Genomic DNA, 22,262 nt, shown 5'->3' on the forward strand with positions numbered 1-22,262 from the left:
GGATATTACAAAAGGTATCCCGCAGGGGTCGATTCAGGGTCCTGTATTTTTTACTGTTTACATTAACAATATCGACTTCTCTTTAAAAAATTGTAACCTGCACTTGTATGCCGATGATACTGTTGTGTATGCTATTGCCCCACAGTTGACCAGGCTCTATCTGAACTACAGTCTGCCCTCATTGTATTACAGAATAACTGAACAACCTGAACATAGTACTGAATGCAGGTAAAACTAAGTATATGTTGTTCTCTAGAGCGCATAAAAATAAGTCTGATGATTAAGCATATGTACTTTGGATGGTGTCCATATTGATCGTGTCCCTGCTTTCAAATATCTGGGCATCTGGATAGATGAACAGCTGTCTTTTAAAAAGCATATTGATGAGTTTGTTAAGAAGCTGAGAATAAAAATGGGCTTCTTCTATAGAAATAGGTCCTGCCTCTCACTAAATAGTAGAAAGCAGATTATTCAGTCAACGTTCTTATCGGTCCTAGACTATGGCAACATCATCTATATTAACACAGCTGCCACTTCATTAAAGCCATTAGAGGCAGTTTATCACAGCGCACTGCGCTTTATTACGGGCTAACATTTTTGTGCTCATCACTGCAACAAGAAAGTTGGTTGGCCCTCTTTGATGTCACGTAGGTTGATACATTGCTATGTTTTAATTTATAAAGTCCTTTTACATAAAGTCCCACTGTACCTCACATCATTACTAAACTTTAGACATACGAGTTACCACACCCGGTCTCAGGGATGGTTAACTCTGGAAATTCCTTTGGTCTCTACTGAGTTAGGTAAATCAGATTTAAGTTTTCTTGCACCTTATTTGTGGAACAATCTTCAAAATGTTCTTACATTTGATGTTCTGGTGCCTCTAGGGCAATTCAGAAGGCTGATTGAGAACTTTATTACTGATGTCTTTGTTTTTAATTACTGTGTTTTTCTTTCTTTCTGCTTGCATTTTGTATTTCTATTTTGACGTGTGTATTTTCTGTAATTCAGGGCTAATAGTAAAAGAGACCTTGGTCTCAGTATGACTCCCTGATAAAACAAAGGTTCAAACCATTGCAATTGACACCACTCACCTGTGAAGTTAATTCAGATTTAGCATTCTTTTTTACAATTTGTCACTGCACAGACGGAATTCTTTCCATGAGCTTGACAGGATGTGAGATACAGTATGTATATATGAAACGTATAAGGCATGCACTGATATGAGCAATGGGAACTCTGGGCAAACCTTCTGTTGGCCACCTAGCACCAACAGCTAGAGCAAAGCACGACGGTCCACCAAACACACTTTTACAAACAACTATGCACCTTTAACCTTATGAATCTTATTATAACAATACAGTACAGATACGATGAGCAAGCTGAGTCAAGCCAAACACCAATGCTGTCAACACAACGCAACTCACACACAAACGTGCATTGAAGAGTGAAGATTAGTGGAGCGAGTGAGATGTGTGTGACGAACCTATTCAAAAACATACACACTGTCATACAGAACGAGAGCAGTGTGTGTTACCTTGTCAACACGGCAATACACACACACACAGGTAAACATAGTGGTGGTGGGACGTGTTACCTATTTATCTCTAGGAAATTGAGGCGAGTGGAGAGGTCCTCCAGGCGAGAGATTTGTTTGTGACATTGGTTACAGAAAAAGTCCAGTGCCTCCTCCCTGAGGAAGCTCTGAAAGCTGGCGGGGAGAGTAGTGGGGGCGCTGGGGAGAGGAAGAGAGGGGGGGGGGGGGAGGAGAGGGAGTGAGTGACAGAAAAGTGGGGTGCACAGTGATGGAGAAGAGGAAGCTTTGGGAATCAAGAGTGCAGGATTATCAGAGTTAGTGAAAAGTGAGACAACATTGGGCTGTGGGGTTTACTGAAAGGTTTGATACCATCTAAAAGCGTTGTTGCAACCGAGGTTTCGTCCTGTCATTGGTCTCACTTTTATACACTGAGTGTACAAAACATTAAGAACACCTGCTCTTTCCATGACAGATTGACCAGGTGAATCCAGGTGAAAGTTATGATCCCTTATTGATGTCACTTGTTAAATCCATTTAAATCAGTGTAGATGAAGGGGAGGAGACAGGTTAAAGAAAGATGTTTAAGCCTTGAGACAGATGAGACATGGATTGTGTGTGTGCCATTCAGAGGGTGAATGGGCAAGACAAAGAATTTAAGTGCCTTTGAACGGGGTATGGTAGTAGGTGCCAGGCGCACCGGTTTGTGTCAAGAACTGCAACTCAGCTGGGTTTTTCACACTCAACAGTTTCCTGTGTGTATCAAGAATGGTCCACCACCCAAAGGACATCCAGCCAACTTGACAAAACTGTGGGAAGCATTGGCGTCAACATGGGCCAGCATCCCTGTGGAACGCTTTCAACACCTTATAGAGTCCCTGCCCTGACAAATTGAGGATGTTCTGAGGGCATAAGGTGGGGTTGCAACTCAATATTAGGAAGGTATAGTGAAGGACACTAATGTGAAGTAACAGCTGCAGTAGGGTGTATATGTGTGTGTTGCAGTAGTAGTGATGAAACAGTGTGTGTTTGTAGACAGTGGCAGTGAAGCAGCAGTGTACTGTCTAGGTGTGTGTGTTTGTGTGTGTGTCTAGTAAGACGAGGAGAGTGGTTCACATCCTGTGCGTACAGAGGTGTCGTTTACACACATCAGTGTGAAGGATGTCAGAGCAATTTTACACTTCAGCTCTGACCAGTAGTATGTCTCTCGGCATCACCTCATACAGCACTGCACTAACCACAATGCTCCTGCAACACACTGGAAATCACAATGGACTCATTCAAACTGCCTTAGTGCCCATTCATTCTAGTTGGAAGGAAGTTATGGTTGTAAGGTTGAATTACAGAGGGGGAAAAAGGTTTAGTATTACTGGTAACTCGGAAGGAATCATTAAAGCCATTTAGGCCAGCTTGTTTCCATATTGTGACAGAGCGAGAAAAGCTATGCAGTTAGCTGGCTAAGCGCTTCCTGGCATGAGCGATGGGGAAAATATCACCCAAACGGGAATTACGCATTATCCGGCTTAGTGTCTCTGAAAACAAAGTGTAGGAGAAGGAGGGGGTGGAGTGACTGCAGAAAAAGGAGAGGAAGTGCTCAGTAGCGTTCAGGCAGAGCAGTACTGTGTCAGAGGAAGGAGAGAGGGGAGTGAGTGTACAGGTGTGGTCAGATGAGACAGACACATCCATATTGGCCGGCTCAATCCTCAACTTTGTGTTTGGAGCCTATGGAAAGCCTGGAACTTTCAACTTTGGCTGAATTCCATTCCAGAAACATGGTTATGTCTCCCCTTAATAACATGCCCTTGTAAACTCAAGGGGACTGGATGTGTGTAAGTATAAATGAGTTTGCACCATATTGCTTTCACCTGCCCAGTCCTTTCAGATACCTCAGAGCGAGCAATGAAGGGCAGAGAGAAGGGAGCGCGCTTTTAGGAATGGAATCCAGCCCGTGTCCTCAGTTTCACAGAGTAAGCAGCAACAGGGAGAGAGAGTGTGAGTACGTGAACGTTGCCCTTGTTTTCTTTTATCTCACCCTTCAGGAACAGGAGGCAGTAGGGGTGGAATGGGAAGGACGTCGCCAGAGTTCTTAACATGTTTGGCCTCCAGTCTTTCCAAATATACAGCCAGTCAGTCTGGTTATAACAGCACCGGGGGAGGTTGTGGCTGTTAGATTGTAGCTAATTAAATCTACCCTGCTACTCTATCCAACAGGACAATTTCCCTGTTCCCTGACAGGAGCCAATGATGACAACTACTAACAACTACACTGTGCGTTTGACTTTAGAGATGATACCCTAGGATAAAATGATGTTGTCGTTGGTAACAATGTGGCAGATACTGTGGGTGACCTTCATCCGACATGTCCGTTTTCAACTGATTAGTAGTACTAAGCCTAGCCTACACATTCCTATACGTCACAGTCATACCTTGAGTGCTTAGTTGGACTCGAGTGTGGGCTATTGACTGGCTGCCGTTCTTTAAGGGTGGTCCGTACCTGGGAGAGAGTAGCAGGGAGGAGCAGTTGTTCTGGTCCAGAGTCTGGAGGTGGGACGAGTCCCCCTCTCCCTCTGTCCCCTCCTCAGTGGTGTCCAGCAGCAGCTCCGAGGTGTTGCTCTCCCCAAAGTCCTCAAAGTGCTCCTCCACCTCCCTGCCGATCACTGTCACCATGGAGTGGCTGTGCAGCTCTGAGCTTAAGGAGAACCTGAGGGAGAGAGGGAAAAGGGGGGATAAGAATGTGTGTGTATAAAAGAGAGAGACAAATAGGAGAATAAATGCTCCTAAAGACTCTCAGACCATGAGAAACAAGATTATCTGGTCTGATGAAACCAAGGTCAAACTCTTTGGCCTGAATGCCAAGTGTCACGTCTGGAGGAAACCTGGCACCATCTTTACAGTGAAGCATGGTGGTGGCAGCATCATGCTGTGGGGATGTTTTTCAGCGGCAGAGAAAGATGAACAGAGCAAAGTACAGATAGATCCTTGATGAAAACCTGCTCCAGAGCACTCAGGACCTCAGACTGGGGCGAAGGTTCACCTTCCAACAGGACAACAACCCTAAGCACACATCTCTGGAGAGACCTGAAAATAGTTGTGCAGCGCCGCTCCCCATCCAACCTGACAGAGCTTGAAAGGATCTGCAGAGGAGAATGGGAGAAACTCCCCAAATACAGGTGTGCCAAGCTTGTAGTGTCATACCCAAGAAGACTTCCACGAAGTACTGAGTAAAGGGTCTGAATACTTATGTAAATGTTATATTTCCGTTTTTTATTTTTAATACATTTGCAAAAAAATCTAAAAACCTATTTTTGCTTTGTCATTATGGGGTATTGTGTATAGATTGATGAAGAAAAAAAACGATTTAATCCATTTTAGAATAAGGCTGTAACGTAACAAAACGTGGAAAAAGTAAAGGGGTCTGAATACTTTCCGAATGCACAGTATGTGTGATTGTGAACAGCCCGTTCCACAAATCCTTTGCACATTTGAGGCTTTAGCTAAAGTTAGGGTTGGAGTTAACTTTAGTCTCCTCTTCACTTGACTTGCATCTATTACTGTTTATCACTGCTTCTATAAAAACAGATCTGGGTTCATCCACCTCCAGACCACAGTGGCATCCTTAGTTAACAAGGCTGATCTTCACTGAACAAAAATATAAATGCAACATGCAACAATTTCAAAGATTTTACTGAGTTACACTTCATATAAGGAAATCAGTCAATTTAAATAAATTCATTAGGCCCCTAATCTATGGATTTTACATGACTGGGCAGGGGTGCAGCCATGGGTGGGCCTGGAAGGGCATAGGCCCAAGACTTGGGAGCCAGGCCCAGCCAATCAGAATGAGTTTTTCCCCACAAAAGGGCTTTATTACAGACAGAAATACTCTTCAGCACCGGCTCAGACGATTCCGCAGGTGAAGAAGCCGGATGTGGAGGACCTGGGCTGGCGTGGTTACACGTGGTCTACGGTTGTGAGGCCGGTTGGACGTACTGCCAAATTCTCTAAAACGATGTTGGAGGTGGCTTATGGTAGAGAAATTAGCATTAAATTATCTGGCAACAGCTCTGGTGGACATTCCTGCAGTAAGCATACCAATTGCACGCTCCCTCAAAACTTGAGACATCTTTGGCATTGTGTTGTGTGACAAAACTGCACATTTTAGAGTGGCCTTTTATTGTCATCAGCACAAGGTGCACCTGTGTAATGATCATGCTGTTTAATCAGCTTCTTGATATACCACACCTGTCAGGTGGGTGGATTATCTTGGCAAAGGAGAAATTCTCACTAACAGTGATGTAAACAAATTTGTGCACAAAACTTGAGAGAAATAAGCTTTTTGTGCAAAAATATTACAGTGTGAGTGTAGATATGGGCCAAATTCTATATTCAGATTTTAGCACATTGTTTGGGTTGAACTGAGACGCCTGGAAAGCAACTAGCCTAAATCCAAGAGCGCTTGGCATCACAGATTAAGACAGCCCTGCAAAGTGCCCGGCAATCTGGACAAGTTCTACAATCAGTTATCTTTAAGGGTAATCTGCTAATTAATTAATCCCACAGACTCATTGGTCGAGATTTTATGTCTGTGCTCCACCGGCAATGTTAAACTAATGTCTGTAGAGTCAACAGACTTTAACCCACTCAATCCTGCCCTCAAATTCACTTTACGCTAACTCCGACACAGTAGCCTGCACTTAATCAGTGATCCCACAGACCTATCCACTTCAAATCAAATCATATTTGATTTGCCACATGCGCCGAATACAACAGGTGTAGACATTACAGTAAAATGCTTACTTACAAGCCCTTAACCAACAATGCAGTTTAAGAAAATAAATGTTATGTAAAAAACAGATACATTTTTTAAAAAGTTTAAAAATAAGAATTAAAGAGCAGCAGCAATGCAAATAGTCCGGGTAGCCATGATTAGCTGTTCAGGAGCCTTATGGCTTGGGGGTAGAAGCTGTTAAGAAGCCTTTTGGACCTAGACTTGGCGCTCCGGTACGGCTCAGCATCTGTTAACTAAACATTCAAAAACAATTAACACAGATTCAGCACAATGCTCAGATCCAAAGAATGCACAACCGTTTTAACACCATAACACTAACACTTTAGCATAGCACTCAAAATCTCCACCTCAATACGCTTGACAAGCAAGTAGCAACTCAACCCAACATTCGGACCCACTTACCCACTACTCAGCCCAACACTGAGGTCCCTAAGGTCCCTAGCAAGGTCCCTAGTAAGCACATAGAGTGCGGGAGACCGCATATTTAAACGCTGTCCGCTGCCCCCACGTCTCAACCTCGGAGCAACTGGAGACAGACGACCTCCAGCCAATCAGAGTGGAATCCTGAACGCTCACTGGCTACACCAACCCAAGAGTAGTACTGCCCAGTTCTCCAGTTAAGAGACAATCCCAAAGACCTTGTCCACTCAAGAGATCAGTCCACTGTTCCCAGAACATTTGCACACTATTTTTCTTTGCAATGAACGTTTAACAGGTTACCACCAACGTGGGCGACTAGAAAGTCTTCATCATGTGTTTTCTGTCCTCACAAATGATCAGTACTCACAAGTGACCAGTCGGTCATTCCCTGTTACCATGGGCTCTTCCTCGTAGACTTGAGGCAAGATGGGGAGGCAGGCTGTGAGTGGCTGAGGGTTAATCAGATTTAGGGCTAAACATGGGGCACCAGGCAGGCACAGTGACTGGCCAGGCCCCAGTCAAGTGAGGGGGTGCTGGGGTAGGACAGGACAGGTCGATGGGGTAGGGTGGGTAATCCTGTTAAACTCCTAATCCCCAGCCAAGAACATAGAGCCAAGGCATTCAAGGACTTGGTTTGATGGGAAGTCGTGATGTCATCGGCCTCCCCCCTTGCTTGAGGAACAATAGAGGAGCAATAGAGAACAAAAGAGCAAAGGCCCACCCCCCCATTTGTGCTATGTCATGATTTACCTGGACCACCTATTGAGATGTGCCTTTTGTTAAGTAGATCTGGTGTTAAATGAAGTGAAAAGGGGACTGGAGTGCCCCATTGTTAAACGTTACTGACACAGTGTTGAGTCAACGTGTGTAGAAATTAGTCTAGTTGTTAATGCAAGAGCACATGACTGAGGCGGGAGTGTGTTGTTATTGTGCTGATTTGCTTAATTTGTTTTGTTTATCTTTACCTCTGATGGTCAAAGGTGACTGATGATCCCACCGCTGCCACCAACTGTAAACCTTTTCACAGTGACATCAACTCAAAATGGTTGTTGTCGTTTGTTTCTGTAATTCATCTGCGGTTTTCTTCTGACCCATCAGTGACAGACAGGACAACACAGGAAATGTGGAACTTAAAGAAGGAACTGAGTTGAAACGCAGACAAATCTGCCTCAGGGAAGACTGGATAGGTAAGGCCTGAGATAACCGCAGTAAGCTGAAGTTAGAAAGTTATATAAGAAAACACCTGTATGGCAAGAGTGACAGGAGCATGATCAGATATAGTTAGCAGAGTAGAAAAGGGATGTCAGATAGACGTTTGGCAGTGGAATATATTTCCATTCAAAATGTGTCAAGTTGACTGACAAGATTCAGCCCAGCGAAAGGTCCAAATTGACTGAAAGTAATTTATTTCAGGGGAAGTTCAGCCCTGGAGAGCCAGGGGACAACCTTCCATAATTACTGCCAAATTGCTAACAGCGCAGGACTGCTGAAACAGGAGTAAGTGGAAGTGTCAGAGTTTCTGCCGGCCGGGGCTTTGGCCCCCATCAGCATGAAGGAAAGAGGTGTCAGGGAGCAGAGGAGGGAAGATGGGGCCCTCTCCAGAAAAAAAATGAAAAAAGCGAAAAAGAGCGAACTCCACACTTCCTGGAATTCAAGGCTCAGCTGGGAACGGGAAGTCCAAACACATCCCTGTCAACTGGACCCCCCTGATCCATCATCAAGCCGGCGAGACAGGTCACGCAGTCAGCAGATAAGGCCTTATTCCCCTACACTTCCTCCTCCCTCGAGACTGACTCTACGCACAACATGCAAAACCAACTCATAAATACACTCAGAATAAAGCCCCAAACAGCAGCTATTGTATTTACTTACACTGAGGGCAGACACCCTCTCTCTTTCTTAGAGCAGATTGATATGGTCAACCTATAGGCCTAAAGTAAAATCAAGTTACTATAGTCGTAGCCTACATCAAAAATGACTTGATGTAGGCTACATTTCTTCAATTAGGTATCAAACACTTGACAGAGATATCTGGAACACAGTGTGCTGCCCGTGAAAAGGACGTTGTCAAGTGGCTGTTCCAAACAGGTGGCGACCACTAATCTGGCTGTAATCAGGGGGGTGGGGGTGAGGGTACACTACACAGTGCCCACAACTAGACTAATCATCATCTCCTCATTCTAACATTTGACCCAATTAATTCATTAGGGGTGGACAAACCCCACCCACACAAATCCTCAGATAAAGAGCACAAGACAATGTTAATATGTTTTCAGTATTTGCCCTAAGGGGCAATATGTCTAGTTATTGCCCCTAAGGGTACAACTAAAGTTGCACTGACTTGAATCAAATTTGTTGGGCTTTTGACAATACTCCAAAAACAGAGTTCAACAGGCAAAAGGTGTCATGTTATTGCCTGCCGTCCGCTAACCAGAAAACATTGTTAACGGGGTTCTACTAAGCTATATGGAATAGTTTTAAAAAAGGTCATACCAAATATCATTTTAAGACCCCATGAAGTTTAAAATAATATATATATATATATAAAATGATTATGAAAAAATGTGTCTATTAGCCCAAACAAACGCATTGAATAACAGATTCACTACATGGAACAACAGATAGTCCAAAAAAACATCTAAAGGAAGTTGTTCTGAAGTGTCTGTCCTATATCTGAGAGATACAGGACAGACAGCTGACATAACTTGTAATAAACTGTCATAATATGGTCATAACACTGTCATGACCCATATATTTACACCTGTTGTGACATATTGCGTTATTTTATGGCTGGTTATAACACCTACATAAGTGTGTCAAAACCCACATTTATTCAAATTAGTATTTTCCCTGCCAAGAAGTTTCCTTTAGTTTGAAAGTTTATTTCTTAAATCCTTAGTTGTTGTAATGAAATCTTTTTTTTCTCTCCATCATATTTTAAATAACATGTTATGACAATGTCATGAAGCATTATGAACATCCTGTGTCACTTTACTTAGACTAAGAAAATATACTTTATGACACTGTCAAGAAGCATTATGACCATCATAATCATATGAGCCAGACAGGCCTATCACATACATGCCCTTATATCAGTCATCAGTTAAAAAGAGGGTGTCATGTCCTGCTCCAAAAAGCTGATCCTGCATTCATCCCAGTCATCAGCAACAGAGCATTGGGGTAGGTGCATGTCTGACATCAATGTGTGCGCAATTACAATGATAATTTAATATGGTCAATTTTAAAATATATACACACACTATGGCGTAATGGAATGTTTTGTGGGTTTCGACACTTATGTAGGTGTCATAACCAGCCATAAAATAACGCAATATATGTCACAACAGGTCTAAATATATGTGTCATGACAAGTTATGACAAGTTATGTCAGCAGTTATGACATATTATGACATAGTTATGACAGTGGCATAACGTGTTATGACGTTGGGTGTCAAGTAAAGTGTTACCCATTTTTTAAACTGGTCCCGGGGGACCTTCAGACGAGTCTTGTGAGGCTTGTGGGCATTCTAGAGCAAAACAACCGACATGTATGTGTTCGTGAAAGTCTCACCTTTCCACAGAGGTGTGTACATTAGTGTGCAGCCCAAACTGTTTGGACGCTACAGACAGAAGTTGGCAGATTGGCTGTACCGACTTCAGGCGGGTTCCACAACGCTTGTGGGGGTCGTATAGCAAAACGGAGAACCATCGTGTTCGTGAGTCTAAACTTTCCATAGAAGGGTCATAATAGTTTGTTGGCCAAACTGTTCGGACGCTACAGACAATTTTGTGAGAAGACCGATTTTCGGGATGTCTCATGGTCTGACAAACACCGCTCTAGCTCTGCCACCTTTCACCGCAGATGCGGAAGTGCAACATCGGCGGATGCGGTGGATTGAGACGCATCCAATGAAAAAAAAATAGAAATAAAAAAATCTCTAGCGTAAACTGACAGATATTTATGGGGATGTTTTTATTATGCTAATTAGATGTCCACTCACATCCACTCACATAAAATGATATAAATAGAAAGATGTGTGTGTGTGTTTAAAAACTACAGTTGCATATGCATATTGGCCAACACAGCATATCATACACATATACAGTGAGGGAAAAAAGTATTTGATCCCCTGCTGATTTTGTACGTTTGCCCACTGACAAAGACATGATCAGTCTATAATTTTAATGGTAGGTTTATTTGAACAGCGAGAGACAGAATGACAACAAAAAAATCCAGAAAAACGCATGTACAATTTTTTATAAATTCATTTGGATTTTAATGAGGGCAATAAGTATTTGACCCCTCTGCAAAACATGACTTAGTACTTGGTGGCAAAACCCTTGTTGGCAATCACAGAGGTCAGACGTTTCTTGTAGTTGGCCACCAGGTTTGCACACATCTCAGGAGGGATTTTGTTCCACTCCTCTTTTCAGATCTTCTCCAAGTCATTAAGGTTTCGAGGCTGACATTTGGCAACTCAAACCTTCAGCTCCCTCCACAGATTTTCTATGGGATTAAGGTATGGAGACTGGCTAGGCCACTCCAGGACCTTAATATGCTTCTTCTTGAGCCACTCCTTTATAATATAATATGCCATTTAGCAGACGCTTTTATCCAAAGCGATTTACAGTCATGTGTGCATACATTTTTACGTATGGGTGGTCCTTTGTTGCCTTGGCCGTGTGTTTTGGGTCATTGTCATGCTGGAATACCCATCCACGACCCATTTTCAATGCCCTGGCTGAGGGAAGGAGGTTCTCACCCAAGATTTGACGGTACATGGCCCCGTCCATTGTCCCTTTGATGCGGTGAAGTTGTCCTGTCCCCTTAGCAGAAAAACACCCCCAAAGCATAATGTTTCCACCGCCATGTTTGACGGTGGGGATGGTGTTCTTGGGGTCATAGGCAGCATTCCTCCTCCTCCAAACACGGCGAGTTGAGTTGATGCCAAAGAGCTCCATTTTGGTCTCATCTGACCACAACACTTTCACCCAGTTCTCCTCTGAATCATTCAGATGTTCATTGGCAAACTTCAGACGGCCCTGTATATGTGCTTTCTTGAGCAGGGGGATCTTGTGGGCACTGCAGGATTTCAGTCCTTCACGGCGTAGTGTGTTAACAATTGTTTTCTTGGTGACTATGGCCCCAGCTGCCTTGAGATCATTGACAAGATCCTCCCGTATAGTTCTGGGCTGATTCCTCACCGTTCTCATGATCATTGCAACTCCACGAGGTGAGATCTTGCATGGAGCCCCAGGCCGAGGGAGATTGACAGTTATTTTGTGTTTCTTCCATTTGCGAATAATCGCACCAACTGTTGTCACCTTCTAATTCAAACTGCTTGGCGATGGTCTTTTAGCCCATTCCAGCCTTGTGTAGGTCTACAATCTTGTCCCTGACATCCTTGGAGAGCTCTTTGGTCTTGGCCATGGTGGAGAGTTTGGAATCTGATTGATTGATTGCTTCTGTGGACAGGTGTCTTTTATACAGGTAACAAACTGAGATTAGGGGCACTCCCTTTAAGAGTGTGCTCCTAATCTCGGCTCGTTACCTGTATAAAAAGACACCTGGGAGCCAGAAATGTTTTTGATTGAGAGGGGGTCAAATACTTATTTCCCTCATTAAAATGTAAATCAATTTATAACATTTTTGACATGCGTTTTTCTGGATTTCTTTGTTGTTATTCTGTCTCTCACTGTTCAAATAAACCTACCATTAAAATTATAGACTGATCATTTCTTTGTCAGTGGGCAAACGTACAAAATCAGCAGGGGATCGAATACCTTTTTCCCTCACTGTAGCATACCTAAAAACCACTGGGTAAAATGTATACAATGTGCTCTGCAATAAGATGACCAGAGTTTGATTTCTAAACCAGATAAGTTCTTAAAATGGCAACAACTTCCTAATACTATGGTGGGCATTGGAATATAAGGTATGGAGAATGATTGTAGAAAAAACATTATAGAAAAAGCAGTTGGGAAATGAATGCTTGAGTTTCAAATACTAAATGTTCAGTGAATGTGAATACATTTAGGTAGTTTAAATGATTAGGCTAACTTTCCTACTAACCTCTTAAAAGTTGACGGTGCCAAATTCATGCCAATCCATTATTCTACTACTAACTACGACTTAGTGTGAGGCATGTTTTCCATAATGTAAGTTTCATGCATATACATTCAAACAAAAAACATCACATTTACTGTTTCACCATTTATTGAGAACAGAGAGATATAGCAAAGGTGTCTCAGACAGTATTTGAAATATCTAAATATAGTGTAACCTACCACTTAGTGATGGGGTATTTTTTAAATATAGTTACACATTGGATATTATTTTTGACTATAGATTGTATCGTTTTGACAATATCGCAATATAATTGTTTTCCTAGTTTTCAGTACCTGGACAAATACTCCAGTATTTTTACTTCATAGCTTGTTCTCCATCTTCCTTTTAAATAGGGACCCAATTTGGTTTCAGCACTTTTATTTCCATGACTGATCAAAACTAATCGCAATACATATAGAATAGTGAGATTCGCAATACATATCGTATCGGCACCTAAGTATCGTGATAATATCGTATTGTGAGGTCCCTGGCAATTCCCAGTCCTACTACCAATCAACGTATATATAGAGAGAAGTGCCGTTGGGGGCACAATCTTAAAACATCGCAGTCAAGAAATTAGAGCATTTCCATCTATGCCAAAATCCTGAACCTCTGATGGAGACAGCAGAACTGTCATAAATGCATGTTTCAGTATTCCCCCCTCTCTCTAGGATCATTCTTGTGCCCAGGACCCATAGGTGTATCGAAGGGATCACACCCTGGTCACCAATGTAGCCAACCGATGTAGAGAGAGAAGTGCCTTAGCGGAATGTAATCTTAAGATCGTGTGGTCCAGTGACGAGAACTCTACCATATACGGCAAAAGCCTGGGCTCCTGACAGGGACAATAGAATTCACATTACTGCATGTTACAATAGTTTTAAAAAAATCTAACTGATTCTATATTGAATGTAGTATTCTAGATAATCAAACAAGCATGTGTATCTGTAGTTGGTGTTCTTCAACACTTTTTCAGTTGATGTCACCAGCAAATGATTTGGTCCGGCAATAATGACTTGACCTGTGTCCAGTGTTAATTTTGTCAAGAAAAACGTTGTCTAACACATTTTTTCAGTTGCAATTGGTGAGACTATAACTGACTAAATAGACACAGAAAAACTTCGAACTAAACGAAAAGTATTTTTATTTCAGTTGACTAAAATGAGACAAGATTATCTCTGTGACTAAAATCTGACTATTAAGTGGACTGGACAATAGTTTTTGGAGAGATTGAGAGCTTTTCAGTGAGAAGCACAATTATTATTAGCAGCACAGATGCGCAGCGCATGATGAGCTCCTGAGTGGCGCAGTGGTCTAAGGCACTGCATCGCAGTGCTAACTGTGCCACTAGAGATCCTGGTTCGAATCCAGGCTCTGTCGCAGCTGGCCGCGACCGGGAGACTCATGGGCGGCGCACAATTGGCCCAGCGTCTTCCAGGGTAGGGGAGGGAATGGCCGGCAGGGATGTAGCTCAGTTGATAGAGCATGGCGTTTGCAACGCCAGGGTTGTGGGTTCAATTCCCACGGGGGGCCAGTATAAAATAAATAAATATATGTATTCACTAACTGTAAGTCGCTCTGGATAAGAGTGTCTGCTAAATGACAAAAAAAAAAAAAAAAAAAAGAGCTGCGGGGGAGCAAGCGATGTGTGGGCAGACATGCTCCACTACGGCTCCGCCTCCGATTATATACATCGCGCAGGAGACTCTCTTGCTTCACCTTAGCTAACCAGTCACCACCAGCTTTCTAGTTAGCTACCCTTTGCCTGGTTGAGAAACACAAGCTGCTTTACGAGTTTAATAGTAAAACAACAGTCTAGCTATGTTTTTCTCTCCCTTGAGTAGGCTATAGAAAAGTAGTCTGTCTTTGAATTTGTAATCTCGCTCAACTCTCCCACTTTTCCCACTGCATTTCATTTATGGTTTCTGTAGCCAACGTAGCCAAGTCTCCACCTTTTCCTCTGTCGTGCATTGGCAGGCCGAATTTTACATTCATAAAGCCTATCGCGGGCTGTTCTAAAACTAGGCTACTTGCGGACTGGACCGTTAACCATTTGTTTAGGCTAGGGCTGACCACATTTAGTCTACTGGTCGTTAGGCTGTTGGTCGACCAAGATTTTTTTCTATGGCACACAAGACACCTGTCTGATTTGCGCCTGTCTCAGTGGACTAATCCATTGAGGAGGCCACGGGGATATCACGGTCCAAGAATAAGGGGAGTGTGGCTCTGATGCACAAGGTACATCTCTCTCCAGAATGCATTATCTCCCGCCATTACGTGCCTATTCATTGTTTCATAACTTCATTGTGTGCATTGTCTATCAATTCCCCATTACATATATCAACAGTAGTAGCCTACATTTACCGTTAATTCCTATAATTTCTAATCTGCAATGTTTGGTTACAGTAATTTAAATATATTATTATTACAGTCGTTTACCGTTCTCATTGTCGGAGTGGACACGTTGTTTGCAGAACTCACAACCTATATTACACTTGTGAGAAATACGTTTTTGTTTATTACATTCCATTTACGAGTTCTGTAAATGTATTAATCGTCTTTTGTTTGAAACGCTCCTGTCAATGTTGAGTAAGGATGCTCACCTGATTACGCATATAGAAGTAGGACTAGTCTACCTGGCCTGCGCGCAAATGTAGGCCATCCCCCATTTGGGGAAGTCTGATAGTATTTCTGATTGTATTAACTTACCACTACTAACGAGCTGTGGAACTTCTCAAATAAATGTTTTCTTCACCTCAAACAGCAAGTAAACAAAGTCTGTTTTTAGAATCAATTGAGAATGACAAATATTCTTGAAAAATATTTCCAGCTTTCACCCTTTCAATAACCACTCGGCATGTAATACACTGATCCAGCGGAAACATCATAAAATACCCGATTACTTCTTATCCCTTGCACAAATAGCCTACAGCTGTGTCTATCCTGATCTCACTGACGCAGGAAACTGAGGGCCCAGAATATTTTATTCAAGTTTGCTAGCGCGCGTTTCGGGCCGACCCAGTTGATAGTTTATACAATGTTTCAAGTTCGTTGCAGACAGGCCAATGCGTAGCCAATGTGATTTATAGGATATATATTTATAAATCAGGATATTTTCTACCTGCAGGCTGCAATGTTTTTATTTGTTGGCTTTATGTAGGCTATTTTTACACAGTTGGCAACGGCAATAAAAGTTACTTTTAGATTTGTATCATTAACAACAGACAATGATTTTGAGATAAAAAGTTTATTATAAATGAAACTGTTCCACGGAAATTTGCATATGAAAACCGGCACGCAGATTGGTAGAAATGGTAAGATAAATTGGCACTCCCAAAGGAAAAGGTGGAGAGTAACGGCAGAATCTGCGAAGGCCAGCAGCAGCAGGTGGTGGATTGAGAACAGTTTTTGTTCCCCCTTCTGGTTTGGCTATCTTGATCTCTGGCTCCCTCGAGTCATTTGTGTGTCTTGTTTATTTAATCAAAAAGTGTGCTTAAAGCATCAGGCAAGTTCAGTACATAGTTGATTTGATTAAAACACATAGGGTGTGTCTATATATGGACAAATAAAAGTCTTAAAATTTCAACCAATCGATTGGTCGAAAGAAAAGACGACTCTCGGTCGACAAATATATATTTATTTGTTGGGGACAGCCCTAGTTTAGACTACACCTTGTTCAGTCATGTTACCTCATTAGCTAGCTATAGCTAACAACCTGGGCGCGTTCAGTAAGACGCAACGTTTTGGAACGTTCAGATAGAAATATGCTATGTAGAACAAACATGCATCTGACATGTTGAAGGAATAATGTCAACTCTATTCATGGATTTTCTATCTGCAACGTTCAAGAGCATTTTTCCACTGAACGTGGCCCTGGTAATATGCAAACATTTGATGGCACAAAAATTAAGGAAAAGGGATAGCAAACAATTTGACTAAATTCCTCTTGCCACTACGCTATATCTGACTGGGTAAATAACTTTATTTTGAGTTAATGTGGACCCAGTGACTCAGAATTGAGCACTTGGACCAAGACTCGAGCACTGGGACTCAGACCTCAGCCATAGGGACTCGTGACTCAACTCGTAACTTGACCATTGGTGACTGACACTTGGACTCGGACTCGAGCACAGGGAACTTGAGACCCAATTCGGACGAGGTGTAGTGACTCGACTACATCACTGGTTGAAACAGTCATTAGCCCCCGTTCTACTTTTGGACATTAATGTTGCTGCAGCATCTGTGGAACGTTGATAACAATGGCAATGACGCGACCGAGTGATGAAGGTGCAACCTTTACTCCTTTGCCAAAACTAGAGATTGTGCTACTCTCTCTCTGTGTGCTTGTGTGTCTCTGTTTATTTTGTATGTAATGTGCAATATCCATGTTGGCTGAATTAGGAATTTACAGGCCAGATCATTCTTAATCAAAAGAGAACCATCGCACTCTCCCAGAAGCTTGGCTGGTGCGTAAAGTCTTATATAATATAATTCTTATATATGTTTGCCATATTTCTGCTGCTGGGAAGATAAGATGTTATGCAGAAAACTACATTTGACAATAACTAGACAATCATTATTCAGATGACAAAAATGTGACTAAGACTTGATATTTTCGTCAAAATGACTAAGACTAGACTCAATCTAAAAAGACTTACAAATTGAACACTGCCTGTGTCCCATAATGTACCTGCATTCAAAACAGAACCAGGAAACTAATGACTAGCCATCTTTTAAATAAGCATGCCCCTGTGTTCTTACATTGATTTGGATAGATTTACTCAGGGTTCAACCATCACTTTTTTACACACTGGCAGTTTATAAATGCATTGGGGTGCATGCTCTCTCTATATTCAGTTAGTAATAGACTTCATTTGACATTACTCTATTCTTTAGAATTGCATTGCATTAATTGCATACATTTTTGTTTCTAAAGTAGGCCTGTCATTTTAAGATATTTTTTACATCTCAAAATAAGACGTTGCCCCATTAAGACAGACTGCTTTCCAAATGTGATATTGATATGTCTACAGTATGTTAGCCAAGATGAATGCTAGGTGTCTTTTTGTAGTTTTCTTTTTGTAGACTATCATCAGTAGCCAGTAGACCATTTATTTTCCAGTGACAAGTAAGACAACTGAGATGGTAAGATTAAAAAAGTAAGCCATCCAGGGAATGCATGATTTATATTTTAATTGCAATCTGTCGAAATGGGATCTATTATTTACCACCTGAGGAAGTGGGAACTCAAAATACTTAGCTAGATTGCTAACTCTAAATATGATCATGTTGCTAGATAGCCATGTAGGCTAATTGATTAATCTATCAGTAAATGTAATGTCCTACAAAAACTTTCCAGCGCTAGGCCTATACAGGCTACTTGATGTAGGCCTATTAAATGCAAATGGCGCACTCCCCTTGGTTCAGCTCCGTGGGCGCATGAAAAGCCATTTACTACATAGTGTACTCTGGTTGTAAAGTGGTGCTATGAACTCAATATTGAGGTGAGAAATAAATGATACTCACAGAAAGCTGTGACTATCCTCTTTGTAACTAGAACAGTAGTTGCTTTGAAAACTGTATTTATCCCACAATTGCATTTTGAGCAACAGTGCTTATTGGAATGCACCTCTCTCTCCTCCGTGCGCAGAGTAGGGAGAGGGAGTGGCTCGCTCAGATTTCAACCAAGAGCAAAACAGGGACAGGCAGATACTTTCATATGGTTTATTTTTGGTCAATTGCATGCACATTGTTTGAATAAATCATGATAATTTTTTTTTTAACGTGACCAGCAAAAAAAATTCACTGGCACACTAGCGACAAACTAAATATTGGTGTTGCAGTGCCAAGTCAAAGGGTCGCAAAAGCAAGTGTTTTTGTTGCAGTTTTGGGCCCTGCAGGAAAATGCATATGTGGTCTCAATGTCTAATAATGATGGCAGGGCTAGTTCAAACTGCAGTAGGATAGTTCTCCTCACAGGTGAGTGAATCAGCTGAGCCCATGCTTGGTGAATAGCACTTGGTTGATCTCCGGGAGCAGGACACAGGAGAGGAGAGATCAATAGATAATGGGAGACAAAAGTGAGAGACCGGAATGAATCAAAGAAATCACCACAGCAAAGGATTGTAGTTTGAGCTAGAAATGAACATCCTGACAGTCTAAAAAATAACAACTAGGCTACCAGAATAAGGATAGAAGCAGGTTGCCAAGTACTTCAACTTCTCCATGTAGTTGAGCGCAGACTAGAGTTTTTAAAATGAACCTCTGACCTTCTTAAACCTTTACCGTGTACCTACAGTGCCTTCAGAAAGTATTCATACCCCTTATCACATTTTGTTGTGTTACAGCCTGAATTGATTGATAAAATATGAATGTTTTCTGACCCATCTATACACAATACCCCATAATGACAAACTGAAAACATATTTTTAGGTCTTGCCATAGATTTTCAAGCAGATTTAAGTCAAAACTGTAACTCGGCCACTCAGGAACATTCACCGTTTTCTTGGTAAGCAAATCCAGTGTAGATTTGGCCTTGTGTTTTAGATTATTGTCCTGCTGAAAGGTGAATTAATCTCCCAGTGTCCGGTGGAAAGCAGACTGAACCAGATTTTCCTCTAGGATTAACATTCCGTTTATTTTTTTATCCTGAAAAACTCCCCAGTCCTTAATGATTACAAGCATACCCATAACATGATGCAGCCACCACTATGCTTGAACATATGGAGAGTGGTACTCAGTAATGCATGTTTTGGAATATTTTGTTATTCTGTACAGGCTTCCTTCTTTTCACGCTGTCATTTAGGTTACTATTGTGGACTAACTACAATGTTGATCTCTCCTGAGTTTTCTCCTATCACAACTATTAAACTCTAACTGTTTTCAAGTCACCATTGGCCTCATGGTAAAACCCTGGAGCGGTTTACTTCCTCTACGGCAAATGAGTTAGGAAGGACACGTATCTTTGTAGTGACTGGGTGTATTGATACACCATCCAAAGTGTAATTAATAACTTCACCATGCTTAAAGGGTTATTCAATGTCAGCTTTTTTTTTTTTTTTACCAATCTCAGCACGAATGCGCATGTGCCAATTGAATCTCAACAAGGAAAGAGTTGGTAGTTGCATTTGATTTACGTTTTATTAAAAGTACGGATTTCAGCAAACAAAGAAAGGCAAACATAGGTACACAGTAAAGGATTAAGAAGGTACATGTTTTAAGTATCTACACACAAAAAACTCTAGTCTGCGATCAACTCTGTGGAGGAGTTGAGGTACTTGGCAAAGAGGCAGGGTGCTCTGCATCTTACTCCAACTAGGCCTATTGACAGGGATAATGTGGCATTTCTTATTTGTCAGTATGAATGAAATGAGTGAGTCCTGCCTTGATGACTGTATTACCTTTACAATACTTGTCCTATATATTTTTGTAGACATAAATTACTACTTTGAATAATGATAACTAAAGCTATGTCCCAGAACGGCATGCTAGTGATAAAGCTATCTGCTTCTGCTAGCTAGCAACAGGACTACTTGGTGTAGCTAGCTAGCTACATTGCTAAGGTTGCTACGTTCTAAATATAGTTGGGAGTTATTTTACAGCTGCATTGACGGTAGCACGTTTCAATAACTAAATAGATTACACATGTAAAAAATACTTTACCTGATAGCAGTTTGTCGGACGGTGTGTTTAGTGCTTTAGGTACGGAGAACGTGATTGGCAGACATGATCAGCAGACATGGTACCTGGATAGTACATGAGTTTTGATTGGTTTACTGTTTAGTACTTGGCAGCGTTTACTGTTTAGTACTTGCCTGTCCAGCTAGCGAACATAAAAGTAATTATTTTGACAAAATTTTCCAACAAACGGAAATGTGTTCAGAAGAAATAAATATATACAATATGTAAAAACCGGCTCCTCCCTCGCCAGGGACCAATCATCTCAAAAACTAAAGCAGATACGATGCGTTGGCCTACCGCCTAAAGGTCATTATAGAAGATTAACTCATTGCAGCAACACATAACTCGTGGCCATTAAAGATTAACTGGTTTTAAAGTTCATAGTCAACCCAAAGACAAACTCAAACATAGTGGATAGATCATGGCACACACTGGCTGTAACACAGAAGTATCTCTGTTTTTCCACATCTGGGTTTTACATTGTATCTAAGTGTTGTGCAGCACCAGAACAAAAAACAAGGGCATAATGTTCAACAACCCCAGCATAGTTTAACAGTAGGATAAGCCAGTTCATTTTCAACTCTATAATTAATATATTACGCCTTTGAAAATAATGATGACGACATAAGAACCTAAGTTCTCTCTACCATCTGGTCCTTAGTAAATAAATTAAATTGTCACTGAAAATAACTAGGATCTTCAGGCTTTGTTCCTTAAATAACCATGTGCTGTATTTCATCACAATAACCACTTCTAAACTATTTATCTAGGCCTGTAAGTTTTCTGACATGTATTGAAGGTCCCATTTCAAATTCAAGATTCCAAAACATCTGGCCAACAGTAATTGTCCAATAGTAAGAAAATACCATTATCTATGCCATTTGTCAACTGATCAATACAAGCCATATTAATTAGACTAGAGGGATGTGAGCGCCCACATGCACTTGAGGACCAGGCAGGAGCAACCTTAAACAAAAGGCACCTTCAGTTAGATTGATATGATAAGACTTACTTCTCTCTGTAGACTGAGGGTATTTCAAGCCCAGGGACATTGTAATTAATAGTGGCTATTAGTGCCTCTCTTTAATCTCTCTGTCTGGTGACCCACATATACAGTGGGGGAAAAAGGTATTTAGTCAGCCACCAATTGTGCAAGTTCTCCCACTTAAAAAGATGAGAGAGGCCTGTAATTTTCATCATAGGTACAGTGGGGAAAAAAGTATTTAGTCAGCCACCAATTGTGCAAGTTCTCCCACTTAAAAAGATGAGAGAGGCCTGTAATTTTCATCATAGGTACACGTCAACTATGACAGACAAAATGAGATTTTTCTTCTCCAGAAAATCACATTGTAGGATTTTTTATGAATTTAATTGCAAATTATGGTCAATAACAACAGTTTCTCAATACTTTGTTATATACCCTTTGTTGGCAAAGACACAGGTCAAACGTTTTCTTTAAGTCTTCACAAGGTTTTCACACACTGTTGCTGGTATTTTGGCCCATTCCTCCATGCAGATCTCCTCTAGAGCAGTGATGTTTTGGGGCTGTCGCAGGGCAACACGGACTTTTAACTCCCTCCAAAGATTTTCTATGGGGTTGAGATCTGGAGACTGGCTAGGCCACTCCAGGACCTTGAAATGCTTCTTACGAAGCCACTCCTTCGTTGCCCGGGCGGTGTGTTTGGGATCATTGTCATACTGAAAGACCCAACCACGTTTCATCTTCAATG

General features: G+C 41.6%; 1 protein-coding gene across 1 annotated transcript in view; it reads right to left on the reverse strand.

The window, feature by feature from the left end:
• The window catches only part of LOC311100515 (rab11 family-interacting protein 3-like), a gene marked incomplete at its 5' end in the record, with an annotated part of 97,972 nt that overhangs the window by 18,617 nt on the left and 57,093 nt on the right, over positions 1–22,262 (reverse strand). Inside the window, 2 exons of the mRNA XM_084141435.1 lie at positions 1,598–1,735; positions 4,029–4,235. Coding sequence (XP_083997561.1) covers positions 1,598–1,735; positions 4,029–4,235 — 345 coding nt within the window. The remainder of the gene's footprint in view (positions 1–1,597; positions 1,736–4,028; positions 4,236–22,262) is intronic.

The sequence above is a fragment of the Coregonus lavaretus genome (assembly GCF_964263955.1).
Source record: "Coregonus lavaretus genome assembly, chromosome: 25".
NCBI lineage: Eukaryota > Metazoa > Chordata > Actinopteri > Salmoniformes > Salmonidae > Coregonus > Coregonus lavaretus.